The sequence below is a fragment of the Lissotriton helveticus genome, chromosome 8 (genome assembly GCF_964261635.1).
Source record: "Lissotriton helveticus chromosome 8, aLisHel1.1, whole genome shotgun sequence".
NCBI classification, from domain to species: domain Eukaryota; kingdom Metazoa; phylum Chordata; class Amphibia; order Caudata; family Salamandridae; genus Lissotriton; species Lissotriton helveticus.
In genome coordinates, this window is record NC_136069.1 from 30,013,975 (window position 1) to 30,041,019 (window position 27,045).

At 45.0% G+C, this 27,045-nt stretch overlaps 1 protein-coding gene across 2 annotated transcripts in view; it reads right to left on the reverse strand.

Annotated features, from left to right (window-relative positions):
- Nucleotides 1–572: 572 nt before the first annotated feature.
- The window catches only part of LOC144772263 (uncharacterized), a 51,811-nt gene continuing 25,338 nt past the window's right edge, over nucleotides 573–27,045 (reverse strand). The window contains exons 2-3 of one of the 2 annotated variants that reach the window (XM_078656485.1): nucleotides 9,579–9,640; nucleotides 573–7,578 (exon numbers count right to left, since the gene is read on the reverse strand). In XM_078656485.1, coding sequence (XP_078512611.1) covers nucleotides 4,873–6,099 — 1,227 coding nt within the window. In that variant the 5' untranslated portion in view covers nucleotides 6,100–7,578; nucleotides 9,579–9,640 and the 3' untranslated portion in view covers nucleotides 573–4,872. The remainder of the gene's footprint in view (nucleotides 7,579–9,578; nucleotides 9,641–27,045) is intronic. The other variant, XM_078656486.1, reaches the window with a different exon arrangement.

Below are 27,045 nucleotides of genomic sequence, written 5' to 3' on the forward strand. Positions count from 1 at the left end.
TGTGATATATACATACACAACTCCCTTGAAAGAAGAGAGTACACACAGGGGGACTGCAGGATCAAAGCTTTTTCTTTAATGTGTTGGGCCTCCCCCGACCCAGCAACTCAGAGAGACGAGTTTTGGCAGATTAACTGTCTTTCTCAATATATGCATGCAGCACTGTCTTTCTCAATATATGCATGCAGCACCTTAAAGGCAAAATCTCAAATACAAGCACTCTTTAGGTACATAGATTAATTGTATGCTATATACTTGCTCTCGATTAAATGCAGAGTGTTGTGGTGAAAGAGGAGTTTAAAATTAATTGTAATTTCATCATTTTCTGGAGCTCGTGGTTCCAGTGTTTCTGCCATACTGAAATATAGTACCTGGACAATATCTGAATCTTGTTAAGTGTGAGCACCATCTCATGCATCTTTCCTGTATTGTAGATTCTGCCTCTTTCCAATATTCCGTTTTTCTATATACATTTAGTACATCTAAATCATCTAGTAGAATGCCACCAATAGAATGTCAACAACCAGCTCATGTTTTCTTTTTTTTAACTGTTTTTAATAACATCATGGCAATACAGAGTTAAGTGACCTAGGTCATATTACTGTACACAAGCTCTTCAAAGGTAACGCGGCATAACATCCTTGCTTGGTTTTAGATGATAACCTCTGAGAGTACACCCATCCAAGGACAGGCAGTTGAACATGTTATGTAGAAGCTGATATACCAGAAGAGGAGGTGATGTAATGCCCGGTGTGAAAGGATAATAGTCTCAAAGCAACTAAAGCACACCCCATGCAATAAGCCACCCATTTCAGATGTGCAGTAAAGTAATAAAGTTCTAGATCATGGACTGCCAAACTGCTACTGTCAATGGGGAGCTAGAGTTTGACCAGTGCCAGTCGTCGACATCCCGTTCCCCCAAATGAGATAAGCCGAATCAGGAGTGCTACAAAGTAGTACAAAAGGTGGGCAAGAAATACCATTTTTGACAGCACAAGTATATTGGCAACCATATGATAGATACAGACAGCCAGGTAGCGAAATGAGCATGTTCCCAACAGAGATCAATTCTTACTTCCGACAGTGAAGAGTTGTCTCTGAGGCATGTATCGGGAAAGCGTTTGATTTATGCCAAATCACATGAAGACCAGATAAACAATTAAAGATCTCCAGGGCGTGGCAAGCACCCTCAACATCTGAACGTTCCCCTCGGAGATATAATCAGATATTGCATGCATATAGAGAAACATAGAGGGGATGGCCATCCGTTGGTTCCAAGTATAAAAGCTGTGTCAAGGTAAGGAAACTGCTCTCCAATACCATACTGGCCAAAGTGGCATAGAGAAAGTCCCAGCACAAAGATTCAAAAGCTTTCTCCATATCTATGGATATCGCAAGAGCCTTACGATAGTCTGCTGGAGAGGTATGAGAATGTACAGTAATTGACGGATGTTAGGAATCATGTGGCATAAGGGTATAAATTCTGTTTGATCTGGATGTTTAAGCTCGCTAACATCTTGGAGAAGTCTGGTAACCAGGATTTCGCTGAGTATTTTATAATCTACATTTAATATAGAAAGAGGTCTTTAAGACGTCACTTTTTCCCTATCTTGGCCGTACTTGAGCAGGGGCACCAATAGCACCACCAGCTGTCTTTACCATACTATAAAACGTGGTTAAGATTGGGGCCAGGGCATCAGCACACAACACCCAGAATTCTAGGGGAATCCCATCCGATCCTGGTACCTTGCCCCTATTCAGGGCCTTAAGTGCCCTCCTGAATCCTTGGACAGTGATTTCACTTTCAAGGGAAGCAGCTTCTGTTGGAGGCAGCTGCTTGTGTCTGCTGCTAGTATATAGTCGTAGAGTGGAGGTTGTGTTAGGATAGCTATAAAAGAAGTAGTAATAGGCCGAGAAGGTTGCATTTGCTGATCTCAGTATCAGGGACTGTCCGGGTCTATGTCGGGAACACAGTCAGGGGACTTGAGCAAGGACTGGGGACTGGGTAAAAAATGTACTGTGCTCATAAACAGTAGTACAGCGCTGCCCAGGATCACACAAGGAGTCAGAGGAGAAAAAGGGATCCAAAGGGGAAGCCTGAACAAGATGGCTAAGACTCAGAAAAGAAGGACACTCACAAGGTAAATTAGCATTCAGACTAACTACACCCAGGACAGACGTGCAAGACATATATATAATACAACATTAACAATAAAGGGAATGTGGGTTAAAGCACTTAGGACCTCCACATGGTAAGACTGAAGCTCAGTAAGTTCCTAACTCACAATTGCTGTTACAGACCCTGACTGAAAATACCCATATATAGGATATGTATGCAAAGGCAGGGTCTGTGGAGCTTATACCTATGGTGATGTTATAACTGTAACTCAAAGACAATACTCACAGTGAACAAGAAACACCACCTAGGTAGTCAGCTGTGCCCGTGGATCCTGGTGATCAAACAGGAACATGCAAGGCAGTAACAGCAAAGGGGTAGAACTAAACACAAGCACAATAGACAAGGAGCTAGCAAGGAGGAGTGCTTAACAGGAAAGTAAGGAAATCACAGGGCACACTTGGCAGAAAGCAGGTAACAAGGTAACAGAAGCAAGACAGCAGAATTGAAAGAGAGCAAATTAGAACTGGAACCAAGGAAATAGGAAGAAAGGCAGGGACTGGAAAAGGATATACAGAAAAGGAGGCTTCAAGGGTATAGTAGAATAGTGCAGGTTCAGGAATCAAGAAAACAAAGTAGCATAGAAGGCAGTGCTGGGGCAGAGAAATGAGCCAAGGCGTCAAGGTGGCACTGCAGGCAGATAACTAAAGCTTTAGGAGTCAAGGTAGCACTGCAGGCAGTCCTAGTTCAGGAACAGGGAATTAATAAAGCTTCAGGAGTCAAGTTAGCACTGCAGGTAGTGCTAGTTAAGGAACAGGGAAATTACTAAACCTTCAGGAGTCAAGGTAGAACTGCATGCAGTACCGGTTCAAGGAAACGGGAAATAGCTACAGCTAAGGAAACAAGGATTAGCTATAGCTCAGGAACTCAGGAAACAAGGTAGCACTGCAGGCAGTGCTAGTTCAGGCACAATGAATAGCTATAGCTCAGGAATCAAGGAACATGGATTAACTAAATCTAAGGAAACACTGGAAACAAGGATATCAAAGGCTCAGGAAACACTGGAACAAGGAGCGGTCTCACCGGTATACAGCTACAATGACCAACACTGGGCTGAAGGGAGCTGTGGCTTAAAAGAGCTCACAGTATTCATGCGTATCCGGTGTGAGCAGGCTAGCAGCAGCCAGCCACAGGTAAGCTGAATTCCTCCACCCATCCTTGGCCTGCAGAGGTGGAGACAAAGCAGTGAGCAGGGGATTATAGATAATGGAGTTTCCAGCATGAGCAGACTGGCTTCCACAAAACCCGGCATGGATTGGGAATGGATGTCAATACCTAATTGATGTCCAAATGCCTGGAAGTCAGGATATGCATAGAGGGGAGTGTCTGGAACATATTAGAATACTGGAAAGCCCCAGAATTCAGCCCCCTGGTGGTGGGAACGAGAGCACAGGGAATGAATCTTGACACTCAGGCTGACTACAGACTAGGTCACCCCCTGTTGTTCACACATGAAGTATATGGTAGCCTTGGAGATCAGGGTAAGCCAACCATGCCAGTTTTGTTGCGTTCTTAATGAGTCCTAGTGATGTAGGCTTGATAGTCATACACTCTAGGTGTTCTACTGATTCAAACTGCTTCTCCCTTTAATCTTACATCCGTCCTGAGGCATTGGTCAGCCCTCTGTAAGAAATTCCAATCTTGTTAATAGCTGTTCCTGGGTCAAAGGTCAGAATCTCACTATGCAGCTGGGCTCAGGTCCCCACTGTGGTCAAGATCCAGTGGCCCTGTACAACGGGTTTGAATGCTTCCTATTCCATCCGCGGACAGGAGGTCGTACCAGTGTTTTCCCTAAAATAATTACCAATTGTGTCCCCTAATATTGCTTTGAAGATGGGGTCATCAAGGGTCACGCTACTGAGCTTCCAGTTTGGGATGTCGGACCTGGCTTTTGTCCAGTTAGGGGGACACTAATAGCAGGTTATAGACAGAACATTTGTATTGTTATAGAGGGTTTGCTTTTCCTGATTCATTTTTCCTTGGTCTTGTTACCAAAATTCAATAGAATGACAGAAAGAAAAGGTCCTTCAGCTATGATTGTTGTAATTGTATCCTTTTATTACAATTTGCAGGTTATCCTGTTTAACTTTGCGCGATATTCCTTATCCTTGATCAGTAGTTTAATGGTTATTTTTTGTTACTCCGATTACGTTACTGCTTTTTTCATGCACCACCGGTCTTCTAGAATAGCAGATTAGCACTGAATCTTATCCTCACAACACTGCTGAGTATTCAGAACATTTAGGTCACTACAATTGTCAGTGCCTCTGTAGATTTAGGATTGTTTCCTGTAGTCATGCAAAGTTCCTTAATGCCCGAGTCTCCGTCTGCTCTGTCAGGAGTAGCTTTTCAATTTAAATATTGCTGAAAAGCAGACTTTTTACATGATTTACTGATTTCCATGATGTGAACTTACTGATGCCGTAAGAGATGACTCTTTTACTTGGAGGACTTGTCACATTCAGAACACGTATACGGTTTCTCACTAGAGCAAGTTCTCGTATGTATTATTAGCTATATCTCTATAATGAATGTTTTATCACATTCAGAATATTTACATGATTTTATCTGCTAGGAATATCATAGGATATTTCTTCCCTCTCTATTCTCAGACGGAGTGATGGATGACCTTTTTATTCAAAAGCATTGTCACATTCAGAACATAGCATGGTTTCCCTACTGTAAATTATACCCCATCATTGGATCTCCCACTTTATTGTAGGTGTGTGGGTTATCAGATGATAGCATAGAAGACTCATTTGATTAAAAGCTTTATCACATTTAGAACACTTAAATGGTTTTTCTCCAGTGTGAATCCTCTGATGAATTATTAGCGTTGCCTTTGTAATGAAAGCCTTGTTACATTCAGAACATTCATATGGTTTTTCCCCTGTGTGGATTTTTTGATGAACTGAAAGACTAATCTTTTGATTGAAGGCCTTGTCACATTCAGTACATTTATACGGTGTTTCCCCAGTGTGGATTCTCTGATGAACTGAAAGCCCACTCTTTTGCTTGAAAGCCTTGTCACATTCAGTACATTTATATGGTGTCTCGCCTGTGTGAGTTCTCTGGTGTGCATACAGATTACCATTTTCCTTGAACGCCTTATCACATTCAGAACATTTATATGGTTTCTCTCCAGTGTGAGTTCTCAGATGCATTGTCAGCATGTTCTTTCTAACGAATGCCTTGTCACATTCAGAACATTTGTAGGGTTTCTCTCCGGTGTGGTATCTCTGATGTACTATTAGTTCACCCTTCAGATTGAAAGCTTTGTCACATTCAGAGCATTGATATATTTTCACTCCATTGTGATTTCTCTGGTGTAATGACAGCACATATTTTTGCTTGAAAGCCTTGTCACATTCAGTACACTTATAGGGTTTCTCCCCAGTGTGATCCATTTGATGTAGCATTAGATTACATTTGTTTTTGAAAGTCCTATCACATTCAGAACATCCATAAGGTTTTATCTCAGTGTGAACTCTCTGGTGTACTGAAAGCTCACCTTTTTGCTTGAAAGCTTTGTGACATTCAGAACAGCTATATGGTTTCTCACCGGTGTGATTTCTTTGATGTATTATTAGCTCATTCTTTGTAATGAAGCATTTGTCACACTCAGAACATTTATATGGTTTCTCAGCAGTGTGTGTTCTGTGATGTCCTGCCAGTGTTTTCTTTGTAATAAATGCCTTGTCACATTCATAACATTTGTAGGGTTTCTCTCCGCTGTGATGTCTCTGGTGTACTATTAGTTCACCCTTTAGAATAAAAGTCTTGTCACATTCAGAACATTTATATGGTTTTTCCTGATGATGGTTTCTCTGGTGCAATGACAGCACATATTTTTGCTTGAAAGCCTTGTCACACTCAGTACACTTATAGGGTTTCTCCCCAGTGAGATCCATCTGATGTTGCATTTTATTCCATTTGTTTTTGAAAGCCTTATCACATTCAGAACATCCCTAAGGTTTTGTCTCATTGTGAACTCTCTGATGTAATGAAAGTGCGCTTCTATGCTTGAAAGCTTATGGACATACTGACCAGTTATGTCGTTACTCACCGGTATGATTTCTTTGATGTATTATTAGCTGGTTTTTTTTTAATTAAACACTTGTCACACACAGAACATTGATATGATTTCTCACCAGTGTGTGGTCTCTCATGTCTTCTTAAATTAGTTTTTTGACAAAGTCATTATGACATTCAGAACATCTATATGGCTTGTCCACGGTGTGAATAGTCTTCTGTGACGATATAGCATCTTTCAATTGAAAATCTTAGCACATTTAGAACATTCATATGGTTTCTCACCAGGATGATTTTGTTGATTTATCGTCAGCTGTGTTTTTGTAATGCATATCTTGTGATACTCAGTACATTTATATGATCTTGGTTCAGTACAGCCTGACGTTTGCCAGTGGGAGAGCCATTTGTGATCAAATATCTACATTCAAGACATTTAAATATTTTTTTCAGAAAGGATTTGTTTGTCTACCATTAAATAGCCTTTTCTAATAAAGGTATTGGTAAACACTGTATATTTATTTTGTCTTAATATGCTTTGATGTTTTCCAGATGGGTGTTTATATAGAAATCTATGTCATATTTCATGCATTTGTGCACCTCCTCCATTATGTACACACTATGTTTAAATAATGATGCCCTTGTAATAGAGTCCCATAGACACTGAGTAAATGCATATACATTTTCATGTGTCTGTGATAGTACTTTCAAGTCAGGTGCATTTTTCCAACATATATTATTGGAAATGTAAAATCTCAGCACTATGGTAACTTCAAAGCTGGCTGGTGATATCAGGTTAAGTGCAAACGTGTATTTGTTATATATGGCACTTGATGTGTTATAAGACAGCCATTTCTCATCTTCTGAAAATTTCTCATTTGCAGTGTTTGTTTACCAGACATCACTCTCGCTAGCCTCTCATTAGGAGATATACTCATGTGTTATTAATGGGTTACCTTTTATACAGAAGACAGTAATAAGTAGTTCCTAGTTAATTTAGCCTGGAAAGATTTATCACATTCTATACATTAGTGTGGCCTTGTTCATTTGTATGTCACTTGAAAGCTTAGACTTCCCTGGAATGTTAATATGTTGTCATATTCATCAGATACTCCTCACACCTTTGCTGTAGAGCACTATGTCACGTTCATCAGACACATCCTTCAAATGAAGTCTAGTACCAACTCTGTAACGAAACAGGCTGTCTGCATAAGGAACACTCATCAGTAACAATCGTAGAGCTTCTTTTGATGGACTAGTCTCCAAAAGCACTTTCATCTTTTTCAGGGGGTTAGTGTCTCCAAAGTGGAATTGTAATTTCTGGTGTCCATGATATTTCTGTGACTATTGCTTTCATTCTGGAACTCTTTCACCTATGTGACAAAAAAAGGCATTAGCATTTTATGGGCCTAAAAATACACATTTCAGCATTGAAATAAACCATTTGTTTTTCCTATATGGAACTGAAGTACTTAAAGACAGGAAGGTGTATAAAGTGGGATTTACAGCACAGATTAACATAGAAATAGTATAAATAGGATTTAATGACCACAGTATTTTTCACACATAGACCAAAATATTAGCAAACCTATTAGAGAATAGATTAAACGTCATCCACTGACAATGCCCACAGCTCAAAACATAACAGCCACTGCGACACCTGTAAATCCAATGACCATTGATGCAGCAAAAAGAATATGCAAAACTTTTAAACATGCGTCTCTCGACAACATGAATTAAAATTATACCCTGGATATCCAATGATTATAGCAAAAATTAACACTGACATGAAGATACCTGACATTAAATGGTGACATGCACTGCCTAAACTGAGATAAATAAGAATGCTTCTATGAAATATTTTAAGTTATTCGTAGAGCATGCAAATACCAGTTACCATTTTCGGACATTAAAGTAGAGGAAGCTGCACCAAGAGGGTAAGGATTTAATGAATGAATGACTAAATTTGACATTGTAATGTGCATGGCTGGTCAGTGGGCTTCCCAGTGCTAAACCAGAGGCTTGAGGCACACACAATGGTTAAAAAAGCCAAGTTTTGAGTTTCTTATGGAAAACCTCAAGGGAGGCAGCAGTTTGAACTTCACAGGGAAGCATGTTCCACAGCTTGGGGCCGAGATCTTTAAAAGACCAGCCTCCTAGCCTAACCAACTTTACTCTAGGGACAGCCCCAAAGCCTATATTACCTAAGCTTAAAGCTTAGGACCATAAGGAGAGACCAGCTTTATTAATAAGCTCAGGAGCACTCTGGGCCATTGCTTTGTGCATGATACACAATGCGTGAACTGAATCAATTGTTATATGGGTAACCAGTGAAGCTCACGCAAGTGAGCGTAGACTGAAATATGACGAGGGCATGACAGAGTAGCCTAGCATGAACTCCAAAGCTGAGGCTGGTTGCCTACCACCAGGACCTCAGTTTTATTCCCATTTAATTTTAAGCAGTTGTTTTTCATTCAGAGTGACATTGCTGCCAGACAGGTCCATAATTTAAGGCCACTTTTATTCTTTGTAGGGGATAAATAAAAAAAATTGAGTATCATCAGCTTAAGAAAACATTGTAATACCAAAAGCCTCTACAAGATCTATCAGGGGTTGGATGTATACATTGAAACAGTTTGGGTTTCAGGGAAGACCCCTAAGGAACCCCATAAAGCAGCTTGTAAAGTGAGGTGTAAAAGGTACTCAAGATCATTTGAAATACTCACTCCTGCAAAACGGAGTGAAATCAGAGTAGGGCACAATCCCTATAAAATATAGAAGGCTGGAATCATGGAGCAATTTATTCTTTTATTGAGATAGTTCACACACGTGTCTCGGCAAGCTTTGTGGTAAAGTTTCAATGAATTCAAGTACTTCAACCTTATCATCAGGGTTATACTTTCTGTGCCAAATACATCCGACGTGCTTTCAAAGTTTCTTTTGTGAAGAAGTTGTGCAATCCAGGCTGCCAGGACCCAAGACCTATTCTTCATAGCTATAGTTTTTAACAGAAGATTACCATGCATGGATTACACTCAATCATTAGCTTACTGCGCCATATTATCGATGGAGACCTCCAACCTCGGGTTGCTATTAGAGGTGGAGATTAAATGCCAATGTATCAAGCCGCGCCCAATGAGGCCTGGGAACGCTAGCATTCTTGTGTGAAGTAGCCACGCTCTTGACCACCAACTTGGTCAACAGAGTGAAGTGGTCTTTCCATGGCCAAGAACTGGGCAGTTCAACCTCAAGCAAACGTAAGTTAGAGAACATTGGATTTAAGGTATTTCCAGCTATAAATAGCCACGTTTTTAGAAGCTTTCTGAATCCAAGGTGATCAAGCATAAATCAGAGATATAAAAGAAGACAATACCTGAGTTTGGCCACAGTGACTGAAAAGGCACATCTGCTTTACTGGAATGTGCAATGGGAAGGCTGAAGAGAGGGAAAATTCAGGATCAGAGAGTAGTAACAAAACAACTCCATGATGAATATGTACAAATCTTGGGCACACGTATATAGTACACAGTTGATACAAATCTGAAATTATAGTACAGTCAACACCGGTAGTTTCTTGAAGGTTGTTTTATGCAAAAATGTTCATAAAAGAAAACAACGCCAGCCGGCACATGTTTCGTCAACAGCTCGCTACCTGTGACTTTTCAGGGCTTGAAACGCGTTATGCTAGAATCGAAGGACCGGTGATAATTCCAACCCGGTGCACGGGTGCAAGGAGCCGCCACAGATGAGGGCGTCTGGGAAAATGAAATACAATGGGCGGGTGCTTCCGTGTATGAGCGGAGCTTGGTGCCATCGGCGAGACGATCAACGGCTGAACCTTGTGCCACCAGGCTCCGCTCATACATGGACGCACCCGCCTGTTGTATTTCGTTTTCCTAGATGCCCTCATCTAAACAAAAAAAATAGAATGACCATCACACCTTGGTTTGAGTTTTTATCCAGGGTGTGGGCGTCCTTATCTGTTTTTTCCTATCTCTCACTGCCAGGTTTTATCGCCAGGTGAAAGACAGAAAATAAAACATCACATTGTCCACCCTAAATTGGACGGGCAAAGCAATGTCCTTCCTTTGTCGGCCACTACTCTGTCGGGCTGTTGGAGGGTGTTTTCCTTCACAGCCAATGAGGACACTGTCGACAGAAAGCTGGTGATCCTCCCAACCCTAAATAGGGTGGGAGGATGGACCATTAGTTTGGCATACAGGGTGCTCCATCACATTTATGATGTAGTACCCTCTCCATCAAACCCTAAATTTACCTATAAGATACCTGTAATCAAATGTACACAGAACTGAATTGCAAAAAAACCAAAATATCTGTAATGCAACCAGCAAGTGAACAGCATTGATTTTCTCATCATTTACAAATTGTTTGACTCGGTAGCAAAGAAATTCAGTTAAAATGTGATTTATTCATGCTTAAATGCTACATACAAGCCATAAACAGGTTAGCACACATTTAAGTAGAACATTAACATTTTTAACCATCGCCCTTTCTAAAGTTTCTCTCACCTCACAATCTATTTTTTTAAGAGTTTTATATAGCTTAAACTAGACCCGAAGATATCAGGTATCAGAGCGCTTTACATGAGCACTAAATTTCGTTACAGACGGTATATACTCTCTGTGAATCGTAAGACTCCGAGGCACAAAACCTCGACTAAGATTAGATTAATTCATGGTTATATGAGTGAAATAACATACAAGCCGTAAATATATTAACACATATTCAAGTCTATCATTTAAATTTTTTACCCTTATTTTGTCTTTAATACTCACCCTTTTCAATTGTTTCTGTCACCGTATTCCACAACCTTCCCCTACTTTTATACCCATATCTATTCCTTAAACGTATTATATTCCGGTCCCTCTCCAATACTCTGTTCGAAACCTAAATATTACCCATATCCTTAGCTTTAATTACCTTAAACTATTGCCAACCACCTCTTTTAATAAGTATTCCCCTCCAGGCAGCATATTAACCCCTTGGCTGCGGGGGGGGGGTTATTCCCCTGCTGTGCTGAGGGGCGTGCACAGTGCCCCGGTGCTCATGGCAAGCTCAGCTCGTCATGAGCCACGGTCCTCATGACGAGCTGAGCTAGTCACAACCACACCCGTTTCATTAGAACGTTCGCACAGCAGGGGAATTAGCCCCGCGTGTGAGCGTTCTAACGGCCATGACGAGCTGAGCTCGTCATGAGCACACGAGCACCGTGGCTCATAACGAGCTGAGCTCGTCATGAGCATGGGTGGGGTTAAAGATGTTAACTTTGTCAGAGTAAAATCCCATATAACGTATCAATCGTCATAATGTATCAGTGATCCATGTTAGTATTAATAAAGACTCAGAGATAATGGATGGGATGCTTACAAAAGCCTGTTCCATTGGCAATCATTCTGGGTCGCATTGCAATATAACATTTTTCATCAACTATGCCCCTCAGCCAGAGACCCATCATATGCAAATCAGCATTCGTCCTGCACCAGTAACAACAGTCCAGGTTAAATGGTCAGGCCAGGTCCTCTCTGCATGGAAACATAAGCAATCTCACACTAGTTTTGGCCTACTTAGGGTTGAGCTTGTGTTCTGTGGCGCAATAAGCCTGTGGTCCATTTCTGGGCATACCGAACTTATGTCATCACATTGAAGAAAACACAAAAGTGATGCGTAGGATGCAATGCGTCCTCAGATACTGCCGATTGCTTGGTCGCACATTCCAACCTATTGTTTATCACCCACTTTGCCACTTAAGACCAGCCATATGTGCTCCAATAGGAGCAGTTCAGCCCAAACTGTCAGACCAGATCCCATAAAAACTGGAACACAACCAACACCGGCCACTTCTGACCTAATCAGACCTCATCAATGTGTGATGTGATGTGATACTTTTATAGCGCGCTACTGCTCCAAGGAGCATCTTGGCGCTGCGACTCCTAGTTCCCACAGATAACCGCAGCTGGACTGGTCAAGTTGGCGAGGGCGGCTCATATCAGTGCTTTACAGCTTGTGTCTGACAGCGCATAAATCCATGTTTTCAACATTTTTCTGAACCTTCGCTCAGTGGTGGCTTCCCGGAGGAAACAGGGTAGTTTATTCCAGGCCTTAGCGCCGATAATTGCTAGAGATTTACCTCCCATGGTTGTCAGCCTGAATCTAGGCACGAGAAGGGGATTCGCTGTCGAGGATCTGAGTACCCGCGCCAGGTGGTACTGTATGAAGTGCCTATGCAGGTACATTGGGCCTTGGTGATGGAAAGCTCTGTAGGTGATAGTAAGGACCTTGAACAGAATGCGTTTTTGTATGGGAAGCCAATGTAGGGCATCTAATGCAGCAGAGGCCGAAGATTTCCTGGGCAATCTGAGAACCAGTCTTACGGCTGCATGTTGGACCATCTGGAGTCTGTGCAGGGCAGATTTATTTAACCCTGCGTACAGACTATTACAGTAGTCTAGGCGAGATGTTATCAGCGCCACTGCCACCGTCCGTCTGGCATTCAAGGGGAGCAGATCGAAGAATTTTCTAAGACTCCTAATTATATTAAAACAGGCACCTGCCACTTCTTTGACTTGTTGTTTGAAGGACAAGGTGTTGTCGAATTTAATACCCAGATTTCGTACAGCACTGGTAGTTTTTGGTGGAACCTCTGCCTCTTTCGGCCACCAGTCGTAAGGAGAAAAACAGTTATTGGAGCCAAAAGGAACAATTTCTGTTTTCGCCGAGTTGCACTTTAAGTGGTTGTTCGTCATCCACGTAATGGTTGCTGATAGGCATTCCCTCAGGGTTATTTCCGCATTGGTTTGATTCTTATCAAGGACCAGTACCAACTGGGTGTCATCGGCATAGGCAATCGTACTAATACCGAAATGTTGGTGCTCGTCCATCTTGGGCATAGTGCCTCTGCCCATACTGCGGTCTAACTTTTAGAACCGTATTGCGCATGTGCAGCAGACCCTCAACACATACAGGACAAACCTTTGTGTGATTGAACTGAATTCTTGTTCACAATGATTACGCTTATGCTGATTAATCCTATAGTGTAATTCAGCCGATCGAGTCTACTGCCAGCCTACAGGCAATAACCTTGTGCTGCTATTTTTAGTCATCTTAAATTGTTTGCCTATGTTTTACCTTATTTGTTGGGCTTATTTGCTGTTTATACTCCTTCTTTTGACTTCCTACCATAGCGCTGTTCCTATCTTGAGAGTAATACCTTTTAGTAGCTTTTAGGAGTATACTGAGCATGTGCAGAAGGCCCTCAACACATATAAGGCCTAATGCTTGGCAGAATGTCCTCCAGTGCACCAACTCTGCTTTTCTCTCTCCAGTCACCACCAGAAATGCTGCACAATGGTCTGGGAAGCTTTCAAATCAGAACTGAATAGTTGCTCGCACATACCACGAGGAAAAGGAGGGCTAAGATAAGGGAGGTGGAGGCTCTTGAGGGGTTTTCCGTGAGGCTCAATATGTGATGAGCTCCACACTACTACTCCTACATCAGGTCCACATGGCCAGGGTCGAATTCCAGTGATTGTGGAGGATACAGCAAAGGCACATTACAGAGCACACCAACACTGTATGAAGTCGGAAAGAAGACCGAGAAACTGCAGACATGGGTAGAAAGATTGGTTAGGGACAGAGGTGGATCAGAACACTGGAAACCGAGGGGGGTATGATAGTCAGCAGGGCGCTGAGATACACCAGACATTTGCGTTACACTTAGCCGAGCTGTACTGGGCCCAGTGTGGGGGACCAGGGGAGTGAGAGAGAAATTTGTAGTGGATACACCCCTACTGATCGTCAAAGAGGATGACAGACCAATGCTCGACTGTGACCGTGGGGAGGTAGAGTTAGGTGAATCACTCAGACAACTTAAGAGGGGAATAATTCCAGGCCCAAATGTTTCCTTTTCTAAGTTTTTGAAAGTGTGGGAGGGAAGCTAATGGGCCCACTCCAAGACATATTTTACATGGTTAAAGAAAGGGGATGAGTTCCGTGTGACCTACCATCCACAACAGTAGTTCTTATACATAAACAGGGCAAACCAGCGAAGAACTGCTACTTTTACAGGCAGATTACGCTGCTTAACACGGAGGTTAAGATTCTGGCGAAGGTTCTTGCGAATCGTCTTCTATTTGTCATGGATTAATTGGTATCCCCTGATTAGTCTAGCTTTGTGCCCTTACAGTGACTTGCAGCTCTATTACTGGTAGGCCCAAGTGCATGTGATTAATGAAGTGCATTCGCTGCCCAGCAGGAGCCAGCAGTACTAGGAGGCATGCGAATTATGGACCTGGAGGGCTACGTCTGTAGGTTGTACAGTACACGACTGGTCAGACCTCTCTCCCCGATAGACTTAGTAATTACAATATGGAGGACAGCAACACGTTGGATGGGACGATGAGGCTGGAAACCTCCTTGTGGGACACGAACGAGCTGACAGAGCTCCGATCCCTGGAGTGGCGGAAACTATGGGATATGCAGGGCATCTCCAAGGTGGGAGATGTGTGCGGCTCCCAAGGGACGCTGTCCTTCCTGGAGCTCTTGGGACAGTCTGAGCTCTCCAACAGTCTATAACTGAGCTACATACAAGTACACTACACACTCATGAGATACAGTGATAAAGAGCAAGACACAGCAGAGGAGACACCTCTACAAAATATACTGCTTGAAGCCTCACTGAGGACACACACAGTCTCCCAGATAAACAAGACACTTATCCCACACACTAAACCACAGTAGGTGGCTTTGAAAGAGAGATAGGATAAGGATCTGGGGATCCTAGAGGAGGGGGCTGGGATGAATCATGCCGATACTCCAGAGAGGTGGCCATTAAGGTTGGGTTTCCCCTAGTCCAAGTCAAAATTCTACACAGGGCATACTTCAGCAGAACTAAGTTGTGTCACAAGAAGAAGATAGACAATGACAGATGCATCAGAGGCTGCTGTTTCCCCAGGTTCTCTGCTTCACACAATTTGGGACTGTCCAAAGTTATGCTCCAACTGGGTGCAAGTGGAGAAAGTGATCACGAGGGTGGTGGAGAAAAGTGTGCTCTGACCCAAAGGCTGGTCTTCCTGGAATTTTGAGGAGAAACAACTCTGTTGAGATATACACTGCTATTCTGCAATGTGGCCCTGACTTTATCTCATGGAGATTCGCAGGAGTCTACCAGGTAGCTCTAGAGTGAGTTCTGAATACACATTGATCTGCTCAACAATATAACCCAAAAAACCCACCAGCAATAAAGAGCTTGAAGAAATTGATACCGGTACAAAAGGGGGTGGTGATGGACGGAGCATCTGAACCAATCAAACACTCACACCCAGTCAACAGATCTGGGTTTAATCCATCTGCGTTCTTTAGCCCACTCTGCCACCCCAGTTCAGACATGGCCATATGCAAATCAGTCTGACCCTGTGCCTCATGGGAACAGTCCAGCCCGAACTGCCAAGCCATGCCTTCCCTGGACCGGAAACAAGCTTCCTAGGATCGGTTTCTGGCATTACAGCCGATTACGATAATTTCAATAAATCCATGGAAAACTCTCTTGAAACCTTTCTTGTATTTTCCCATGGGTGTGTGTCAGCCCTGTGTGGTAGCTGTCATCATGAGAGGAATGTTAAGCACGTCCTACAGAACGTGGAGATGTCACATAGATTAGGGTGAAGAGTTGGGAGGTGATGCTAGGAGACAGTTGTATGGGATCTTCCTCTATTAATAAAGTAACTACTTTTCTTATACCTCAACCCTGGTGTACATTGTGTGATTGATATTACACTGGCGACAGGACGGGATGAAGAAGATCTCAACACACACTCTCCGTAAGGAGCCTCAATCACAGGGTGATGAAAGATCTAGTTTATTTGCGAACCGTATCTGCAGCCGGATTGGGTCAGATTGACTTTTCTATTATTTTAAGTTTTTTATGTGACCAAGTCTTCAATGAGCTGTATGTGCTTAGTAGTTAACGACTGGAAGTCACCCTAACAAGTACCTTTAAGCACGATACATAATGTGGGAGAGCTACTTTCAAAACATTTAATTTAGAGGGAGCTTCAAATAGCAAGCACAAACGGTGGAAAGACGTTCACTTGCACTCTGACCTGCTGCGCACTTCGCGGTACATTTTGCATGTAATTTTATATTTTATTTCATTTGATGGGCGACCATTTGCTTAAAGCTGCAAGTACATTCTAAACCATTGGTTCAACCACGTCACTGAAACTCATCATGGTTCTCGGCATTGCATAATGGAGCACTATGCTGACGTCTGCGTGCTGCCATCTTGAAAGGAACTACACTGCTTCGCATCTTTGCAGTTTGCCAACTGTGTGAGCTCACGCTCAGTCTGCAGAAAATGGCCTGGGTGCTGTTCTGTGGCACCTGAACAGGTTTCTGTTGGCCTTCATGTTTCACAGTGATACACTCACTGTGCAAGCATGTTCCAGCAAAAAGGTGTTGTTCAGTGGTATGCACACTAGATGATGTTATCACATATCATATTGTGTGGTGGGTATTTCTGTGGTTTGAGCTTATTCACAGGTTTTCTGTGAGTTTCTCGTTAGGTTTTCGAAGTTGTAATTCTGTTCGGGTAACATTATTATTTAAAAAATAATAAGAAAAAAATAAGAGAATTTGTATATTGTCATGTGGGAGATACTGCTTAGTCCAAATTACTGCTCCTCATTAATTTTTTAACCAATCCAGGAACATCACCCATAAAACGGTAAAACTGGCGAAAAAAATAAATTCAACGATATGCAAATGTACGTGGGACATCTCTTAGTGCATGGAGTAAATGATCACTTCTCCTTCATTGTCTGGAGACAGAAGGTCAAGAAGTGTTTGATCAACTCCCGTAAATCTCTGGCACTGTGAGTACCATCTTAGAGAGGTATCACTTTGGAAGAAGGGGTCAGAAGGAAGGGTAGTACATTGAGTCACATGTAACTGATTTAAGGAAACTGTCTTCCTCTTTTAAATTTGCAGCCTTGGTGGATGAGAGGATTCGCAATCAGTTTATGCTAGGCTGCAATATATATATATTTTTTTATAATTATTTTTATTTGCATTTTTAACCAACAACAACACCGCTGGCAAGTCACAAGTGATTCTCCACAGACCCAGGCATCCCCTCTCCCCCCACCCACCAACCCCAATGACAACATTAAAATGATCAGTACAGCAAGAGACCGCTTCCGTTTATTAGGCATCTTTCTGCAATGTTCTTTTATTGTCAATTGACTCCACTTGGGTCTAGGCCCCGTAGCCCGCCCACTATCATCCTGGAACCCAGACCCGTTCAGAAGGACCCTCCGCGTGTCAGTCTGATCCCAGACCCCTATCTAGACCATGGTACCTTCTCCATTTCCCCCATACTCTGCGGAATTTCCGGGGGCAGCCTCTTGCTTTATAGGTAACTCTTTCCGCCATCATATACAGGTCTAATCCCCTTCTCAATTCCCCCAGTTGAGGAGGTGACGCGCTCCCCACGCCCGCGCCACATCCCGTTTCGCCACCACCAGGGCCAGCATTGAAAAGATCAGGTGCGGGCGACTCAAGTCTACATCGTTAGTTATCCCCAATAATACAAACTTTGGTTCCACAGAAAGCTTTGCCTCTAGCACCTCGCTCAACTCTCCCAGTGCTTGCGTCCAATAGGCGCAAATAGCTGGATAGTCCCAAATGATATGATAAATGCCCCCCCACGGGTGGCCACATCGAAGACAACAGGAGTCACTGGCTCGACGTTTTCGGTGTAGCCTAACCCTATCATAGTAAACCCTGTGTAGTATCTTATATTGAATGAGTCGTAGTCGAGATTTAATCACGACTTCTCTGTGGTGCATCAGGGCTGCTTCCCAGTCTATTGTGTCCATCTCGCCCAAGTCTTTTTCCCAGGTTGTTCTGAGCTTCCCTAATCTATCTGGTGCGTTATTATTCAGGGTCTTATATATCAGGTATACTAATGTATTGGGTATCTGCTCTTGCAGCAGGCGACCCTCCAGCGGGGCATATTCCGGCAGGGGAGAGGACAGCGCCGCCTTAGCCCTCCATGCATGGAGCAGTTGCGAATATTTGAGGAACTGTGCGGGACGTAACCCATATTCTGTCACCAGGGTCCTATATGTTTTAAGGTCCCCTTTTGCCACCAGGTCCCCCAGCGTAGAGATTCCAATATCGTCCCATCCCCAAAACCCCTAAGCTTGTGGAGTTCCTTCAGCCACGAGCAGAACCATATCGGCGTCTGCTTCGTAGGTTTATGTGCCCATCCCATCATCTTTGTTGCCCTGTTCCAGACCCCTATCGTTATTTGTGTGGCCGGAAGTAATCGTTTCTTTCCAGTGGTGCCTCCATATAAAAAGTGCAGACTGGTACGGTGTGCCATGGTATGCCTTTCAAATCTATATGTAGGATGATCAGCTGGAGCATGAAGCCATTCATTTATCGGAGCCAAATGCTCAGCCCAGTAGTATGCCTCCACAACAGGTAGGGCGATCCCTCCATTATATTGATTTCTCTGTAGTGTGTCAAGGGCTATTCTCGGTTGCTGTCCTAGCCACAGCAGGGAGCGCAGTTCTGCGTGTGTCACTTCGAAGGTCTGTCTTGGGAGGGGAAAGTATTTGTTATGTAGGGCATATAGGAAACGAGGTAACGTAATCATTTTAAATATGGCAGTGCGTCCTAAGATCATGAGGGGGAGGGCCTTCCACCTAAGGGCGTCGTCCGCGAAATTAGTGATCACTCGCTGGATGTTATTCTGATAGGACATGTTTCTGTCCGTGGTCAGGTAGATCCCCAGGTTCGTGAACCCCACCTGAGTGGCCTGGAGGGCCCCCGGCAGAGGGGGCCACGTTTCCCCCTGTCGCGGGCTGTAGAGGAGTGATTTGTGCCAGTTTATCGTGTACCCCGAAAAGGAGCCATACCTGCCCAGGAGCCTGAACAATGCTGGGACTGTAGTGGCCGGTTGCGTGACAAAAGCAGTATATCATCCGCGTATATCGAGATTTTCTGTTCCAGAGTGTCAGCCTGTGAAATTCGAAATCCCTGTATCTCCTCCGTCTGCCGGACCTCACAGGCCACTTTTTCCACTGTAAGGGCAAACAAGAGTGGAGAGAGAGGGCATCCTTGCCGGGTCCCCCTCCTAATGGGAAAATCCTCAGATAGAATCCCGTTCACCTTAACCCGGGCTCTGGGGTCTGCATAGAGGAGTCCCGCCCACTTCCCGAAAGTAGGGCCAATGCTAAATGTAATTAGGGCTGCCTCTAAAAAGGGCAGGTGGGCCGCGTCAAAGGCTTTTTCAGCGTCAAGGGAGAGAAATATATGCAGGTCCTCCCGTCCCTTCACCTCCTTCAGCCAGTTAAGGGCGTGTCGTAAATTTTGCCTGGTTGCCCTGTCTGGTAGGAATCCAGTCTGGTCCTGATGCACCAAGCCTGAGATCACCTGGCGCAGTCGGAGGGCCAAGACCGTCGCCAGCACTTTAGTCTCCACATTTAGGAGGGAGATAGGTCTAAAAGACGCACATTCCTTGGGGGCTTGCCTGGTTTATATATGGGTACGATCGTGGCCATACGAAGGTCAGGCGGGAGGATGCCCTCCTTGGCCGCGTCCTTAAACAATGTTAACAGGTGGACTGGCAATAAATCGGTTCCTTTTTAAAAAAAATCTGCAGATAGTCCATTTGGACCAGGGGACTTCCTTGTCCGAAGTCTGACTATCGCCTTTCTGATTTCCTCTGCCGATATGTCAGATTCAAGAGTCTTCCTGTCCTCGTCCGTCAAAATCGCGGTTTGAATAGTAGTCAGGTAAGCCATGATCTCTTCCGAATCACCCAATTCCCTGGCTTCATAAAAGTCCCTAAATTAGGAGGCAAAAGTCCGAACAATCTGGGCATCCCCCCTCTGCAGCTGGCCCTGCCTATCAACAACTCCCTCTATCCACCTGGCGTCCCTTTCCTTGCGGCTTAGCCATGCTAGAAGCTTCCCGCACTTGTCTCCCACATCATATAATCTGTGTAGGGTCGCTAATGCCTGTGCCTTAGCTTCCATCGTTGCTAGAGCTTTATATTGCTGTTGGATGTCAGTCAGGCGCCGTAGCACCGGCGGGTCCCTGTCCAACAAATATTACCTCTCTACCTCTAATATTTGGGTTTCCAGGGAATGAAGTTCCTCCTGCGCTTTCCGCTTCTCCCATGATATCCGATTTTGGGCCCTGTCTCAGACCACTGTTTTATATGCCTCCCACACTTTCGTGTCTGCCCTAGCTAGGCTACAATATTGAGAAGGTGAGAGAAGAATTAGGGTTAAGAGGAAGTTCTAATAGAGCATTCGATAAAATGTGATGACGTTATTAGAATAGGGAATGGTAAAGAACAAAGTGTGCATGTTGTAAGGGACACATTCAAAAAAGTTAATTATAAAAATGACTATAGCGATGATAAGAGTAAAGATTCTGTAAGGGAATGTTACAGATGTGACAAAATGGTCATTTGGCTAAAGACAAAATGCCCCTGCACTTAAAGCTACTTGTACGATATATAAAAAAAAGGTAATTATGTGGTTGTATGTAAAATGAAGAAACCTAAACAGAAATTCAGGGAAGTAGCTATAGATGATGAACAGGATAGTGACGACACAGACTTTGAATGTGGGCAAACTGTATTGCAGAAAGGTGACACAGTTATGTCTAGTCCAGTTAACATGATTTGAGTGGAAGAGGAAAGTACAACGGTTCTCTTTGATTCAGTTGCATTAATCACAATAATCCCAAACAAGTTTGATTGAGATAAACTTGAAGACAAGGTCACATTGCACAAACCTGGCATTAGACCGTGTGCATACGAGGGTAAACCCATTAAGATGCATGGGTATTTCTGTGGTCTGATTGAGTCCAGAAGACTTTATATATCAAAGAAAGGGAATAGCACAATCAATTGGCTACATCAAGGTGATTTAGGAGTGATGTTAAACCATAATGGTGACCAACCTATTTCTCTAAAAGATAAGATACACTTAAATGAAGTGGACGTGCTGCCTGGTGGGAATTTTTGGAAGAGATTTTAAAGGGTTCTAAGCATAAAATACGTTTGATTCTGAGGGCTCAACCTGTATATTGTAAGGTAAAGAATGTTCCTATAGCTGTTAGAGAGGAGATGAGAGTGGAGATTGAACAATTAAAGGCTAATGGAATTATTGAATAAGTTAAAAGGACAGAATGGCTTGCAACAGTTGTTGCAGAAAGCAAGTCTAAGTTAACAATTATTTGTAGACTTGAGACATCTGAATAAAAATGTTATAGTTGGTGGACAAATATCCCTTTCTGAATATTTCAGAATTGTCGATGTTGTTAGATGGGGCCAAAGTTTTTAGTACAATAGATCTCACTTCAGCCTACCATCAGATAGGGTTGGAGGAGGCATCCAAGGACGAGACTGCTTTTGTTACGCCTTTTGGAACTTTCTGAGGTTGCCTCTCGGCCTAGTGTCCGTGGTGTCTGTGTTTCAGCGAGCCATGGAAAAGATTTTAAAGGGTACAAAAGGAGTGTGTGTCTACCAAATGCTATCCTTGTCTTTGGCAAGGACACTAAAGAACATAATAGTCATGTCAGAGAAGTTCAAAAGAGACTGAGTGTGTAAAACCTTACAATAAAACTGGAGAACTGCAATTTAGGTACATAAAGCCATAGACTATTTGGGCCACACTATTACTAGAGATGTTGCACTGAAAAAAGATCTGGTTGACATTATTCAGCGAATCAGCTCACCGACTTCAGTAGAGGAGTTGATGAAATTCCTAAGAATGACTGAACATTCTAGTGTTTGTCCATACTTTTCCAGAATTAACTGTCAACATGAGACATCTGTTGAGGAAAGGTATAGAATTTGTTTGGGATGTGGCTTGTGAGAGAGAATTTCATCTGTGACTAAATGGGTAATTGATTTACAGTAATATAATGTTGAAATTAAATATATTCTAGGTGTGAAAAATCAACAAGCAGGCACACTTTATTGATTGTTTTTTAAAGAAGATTGTGAGAAAGATGACAATGGTGAATTTAATGGTGAAGAAGCAGAGATTGTTTGTGAGGTTGATTGTATGATAATGCCTGAGGAAAGGTAACATGAGAAGTTAAAGTCAGATCCCATACTTAATGAGATAATGCAGTTAGTACAAAGTGGATGGATCGATGGAAAAACAGGATCTGATGGTCGTAAAGGATTTTGGTGTCTGAGAGATGGGTTGTCTACCCATAATGATCTATTGTTTAAAAGAACAAGTCTAATTCTGCCTCATAAACTCAGACAGGAGTTGATAGCTTTGGTGCATAAATGTCATCAAGCAATGTAAAAAAGAAAGGAGAGACTGCAAACCTCATAATGGTGGCCAGGTATGGACCTGCAGGTAGAGCGAGTGGTACAAGATTGACTGCCATGGGGCGTGGCTAGCAACATGGGCGTGTAAGACGTGCGTCAGCACTGCTCCGGCAAACTACACTGATCCGACGACTGAACTGGTGGCCCTAGGTTACCAAAAATAACGTACCTGTTGCCCTTGGGGTCCTTAATCATCCCGACAACAGAAAGTGGAGTGTTTGGATGGCGGCTCACCTGTAATCTGCAGAGGAGGAGACCGAGGTGTTGATCCTGGCGAATCTCCCAAGATGGCGACGCTGCAGGGCGAGACGGGACAGCTGAGGACACCACGACCGGCGAGGGGCTGTGAACCTCCCCCGCGGTGCACCGCTGCTTCCCTGCGGCATATACTAGGAGGGAGAGCGCTGGCTGAGAACCGGCTTGACCCCGGAGATCCAGCCTGGACTGGCGGAGAGCGGTGAAGCGGCTGCTGGATCGCGGCCCTGCCGGGCAAAACCACGAGAGCGGGCTGAGGAGGCCCCGGTGACTTGGGGGCGGGGGCGCTGAGCCGGGAGGCCGAGGCAGAGGAGCTGTGATGCCCCGGTAGGAGAGGCCCACTGGAGCTGTGAGGAGGGGCGGTGCGTCTGTGGCCGCTCTGGGCGCTGCCGCTCTGGCGCTGAGGCCCCCGTCAGGATTGTGGAGATCGTGGACTGCGGCACCAGCCCCCGGGATGCTAGACAGACGGTGAGTGGTGGAACCGTCACTGCGGCCGACGACCGGCCCGGCCGGGCAGTAAGGAGCACAACAGAGAGGTGCCGTGGACCACAAGGGAGGACGCCAAAACCCCCTATCAGTCCCTAGGCCCTCAGAAAGACCCTGTGGCCTAAGAGACATAGAGAGAGACCTTGGAAAAGCGGTCAGTCCGGGAGCCAAGGACCTCCAGCACTGCTGCATATACTGGCCAGTATCGCCCGTCCCGAGGCCCCGTCGGCAAGGACAACCACGCAAAGGACAATTGGCGTGCTGCAGACGGGAGGCGCCTGGTGGGCCTGCATCGTTCCCCCGCCGGATTTACCAGGATTGAGCGGACTGAGAAGGGTCTACTCGATTGCAGCGCGGTCATTGTGCGGAGGCTAGTCCCAGACTCCATTGCCTTTAGCCGGTCTGCCAGCTTGCCTTCTTCTCGGCTGCCCTCCCCTCTCCCCCCTCCTTCCTTTCCCCCCCACCAACAGAAGGTTGGGTGCGGATCCCGGTCTGGGGGCTAAAACACGTGGATGAGGGGGGACTGTGGGTTGAGGGACCGGGGAGTGGCGGACATCGTGGTCCCTGACAGTTCATGGAGCGCGACGAAACAACATGGGCAAGCCGAAGGATAGGGACCCCAAACCTCCCAAGCAGGGAACGTTGGATCGCTACACCAAGACAGCCCCACTGCCGGACGAGGACCCTGCAACTGCCCGTTCGGATACAGCTCTATTAATGAATGCCATACAGGCCTCTCGTGAAGCCCTGGAGAGCAAGATTGGAGCGGTGGGCTCGGAAGTTACTCTCCTGAGGCAAGATCTCCGAAACTTGGCAGCCAGAGTGACGGAATCCGAAACGACATTGGGCGAAGCTGAGGATACGCTACAAGAAGTGCGAAAAGGTCTGGGGGAGCTCCAATCCTCTCACAAACAGCTGCTGTGGAAGGTGGACGACGCGGAAAACAGGGCAAGACGCAATAACCTCCACTTCGTTGGATTTAGAAAAGGAATCGAGGGTACCAATATGGCAGAGTTCTTGCACGCCTGGCTATTACGCACCTTCCCTAAGGACACATTTTCTACATGTTTTGCGATTGAAAGGGCTCATCGGGCGCTGCTGGCCAAACCACCGGCGGGAGCAAGACCTAGCTCGCTTCTTGATTTGTTTAGACGGGGACATGATACTACGAGAAGCTAGAAAATTGGGGGAAATCCGTCTTGAGAATGCCCACATAATGATTTTTCCAGACTATAGCCAGGAAGTGCAGAGACAGAGGCGCTCTTACGACACAATAAAATCCAAACTGAGAGACCTCCAAATCCAATATATGTTACTGTTCCCAGCCAAACTCAAAGTGATTTATAAGGACTAAGGCCATTTCTTCCAAACCCCAGAGGAGGCGTGGCAGTGGCTGGAGGAACGACCTACTCTGGCGCGACGGATGTCTGGAGCACCAAAACCAACTGTGAACTGTAAAGAAACCCACGGGAGGTCCTAGAGGGGCACCAAAGTCACAGAGCTCAAGACAAGGGCGGGGAGACCGTTCCCAGGCCGGAACCCCATACCCCGCGGCTGGATTGGCAAGACGATGATGAAGGAGTGCGGCTTCCCTGGACTCAACCGAACGTTCAGGATCCCGCTTTCAGTGCCTGAAGGGTAGACCGCGCTCCGAGGACGAGGAAGAACCTCAAGGCACATCCTCTGAGGGGGAGGAGACACACATGCAATCCCTACATCCACTGGCAGTGGAAATCAACGAGCTGGAACATGAGAGTATACAAAACACCGAGACGTCGCAAGGGGCCTCTCTGGACTCTAATTCATGAATCTGTACTGGCTGACCTACCAGTGATAGAGCTTGCCTGGAGCATGCAAGCTGGACATCCCCCCTTGTTGGTTCTGTTTCTTTGCCCTACCTTTCTTCTAGTACCCCCCTCTTTTTTTCTGACTTGCTATTCTTCCTTTCTACGGTTCAATTCTTAATTCACAACCTTCCTGGGCTTGACTCGGATGATTCGGGGTTAACCACAGGAGTTGGAACCTGTGGACTAAATTGGGAGCGGGAGGGCGACAGTCCCCCGTTATGGTACTGGGGGGAGTCGATGGGGAGGGGGAGTGGGGTGGGAGGAGCGTGGGAGGGGGTACACTGGTCCTTTGGTTGAGGGAAAGTTGTTATGCATTTTGTTCAGTTGGCATTTGGCATGCAGTTCCGCACTGAGGAAAAGTGTTCTTCTGATCGGCATCATTTGTACCGAGACTCCATTGCTTTTTCATTGCCTTCTCGTGTCAACCACTTCCACACGACCCACCTGGTCGTTTCTGCTGATGCCTGAAGAAAATCTAACTAACACGACAACAGCCATCTTGCAGCCTGCATTTCTGCCCAGGAACTGTCGCACACCCAACCTCCCCTGTTCTTGCAGTTCAACAGAAAGCCATGAGACACTCACACCCTGTGTAAATGATTTGTTTTCCATCTCCTGCTCCCAGCCTGGTAAACATCCTTGCCACCGTGATCAGGTTATCTGGACAATGGTCTGACTGCTGGGGCTTGATCAGGGTGATTAAACAATGACCTGAAAGACTGAGCCTTGATCAAGCCGAGTGAACAATGATTTGTGTACCAAGCCTTGACCAGGTCACCATCTACAAACGTCGTCTGGATCTGGTTATCAACTACGAACACTGCCCTGATTGAACAATGAACTAACAGCCAAAAGACTGAGATGAATAAGTAAAAAGGCTTGTTAGCTGCGGAGTAAAGCAGAAGCCTCCTCTGTCTTGTTTCTGACGAGCTTGGGACTCTGTTCCATAGCCCGGGCTATTTGAATAAATCTGGGTTCCTCCAGCAGACGAAGGCTCCTGTGTCTCCTTTTACTACATATGAAGGGTATGGAAGACTTGGGCGGTTCCCCCGCCGCCGAGACCCAGTAAGTGGGTTAATCCGGTTCTTCAGCACTACTGGGTACACCCGCCTTCAGACCTGTCCACGGCTTACACCAGCCTGCTATCACAACATGACTAATGTAACTACACATAACGCCTGTGGGGGTGAATGGATGGTGGGACCCCGTAAGATCCTCACCTGGAACGTGAATGGTCTGAGGGACAAGATTAAGCGTGGGCTGGTGATGGCGCATATCAATCGGTTGCACCAAGATATAGTCTGCTTGCAGGAGACCCATCTTAAGGGCACAAATTGGGGATTTCTAGCGAGAGGTGCCTACAAAGTATTGGCACATGCAGGATACACATCTGGGTCGAGGGGGGTAGCTATCCTAATTAAAAAATCCCCACCCTTTACTGCAACACGGACCTGGATAGACCCACAGGGAACCTATGTGGGGGTGACGGGAACGTGGGAGAGACAGCGGGTCACCCTGGTCTCGGTATATGCCCCCCCGAAATTACAGGCTAGAACATTGACTGGGTTAGCAGAGGTATTACTGGACACTTCGGATACGCTACACATCATAACCGGCGACTTTAATGATGTTATGTCCACCCCCCGGACCGATCTGGGTCACGAACTGACAGTCCCCTAACAACGCCACTGTAAATGTAAATGTAAATTACAGGAATTTATATAGCGCAAATCACCGAGCGGTTTCTAAGCGCTTGCTTAGGGAACCCGTCCTGGTATTCCCCTGTGAGATAACCCCGGCAGGGTATCCGCAAGGTGAAAGCCAGGCATCCCACCGCGAGGGGCCGTTGTGGAGATTAAGCAAGC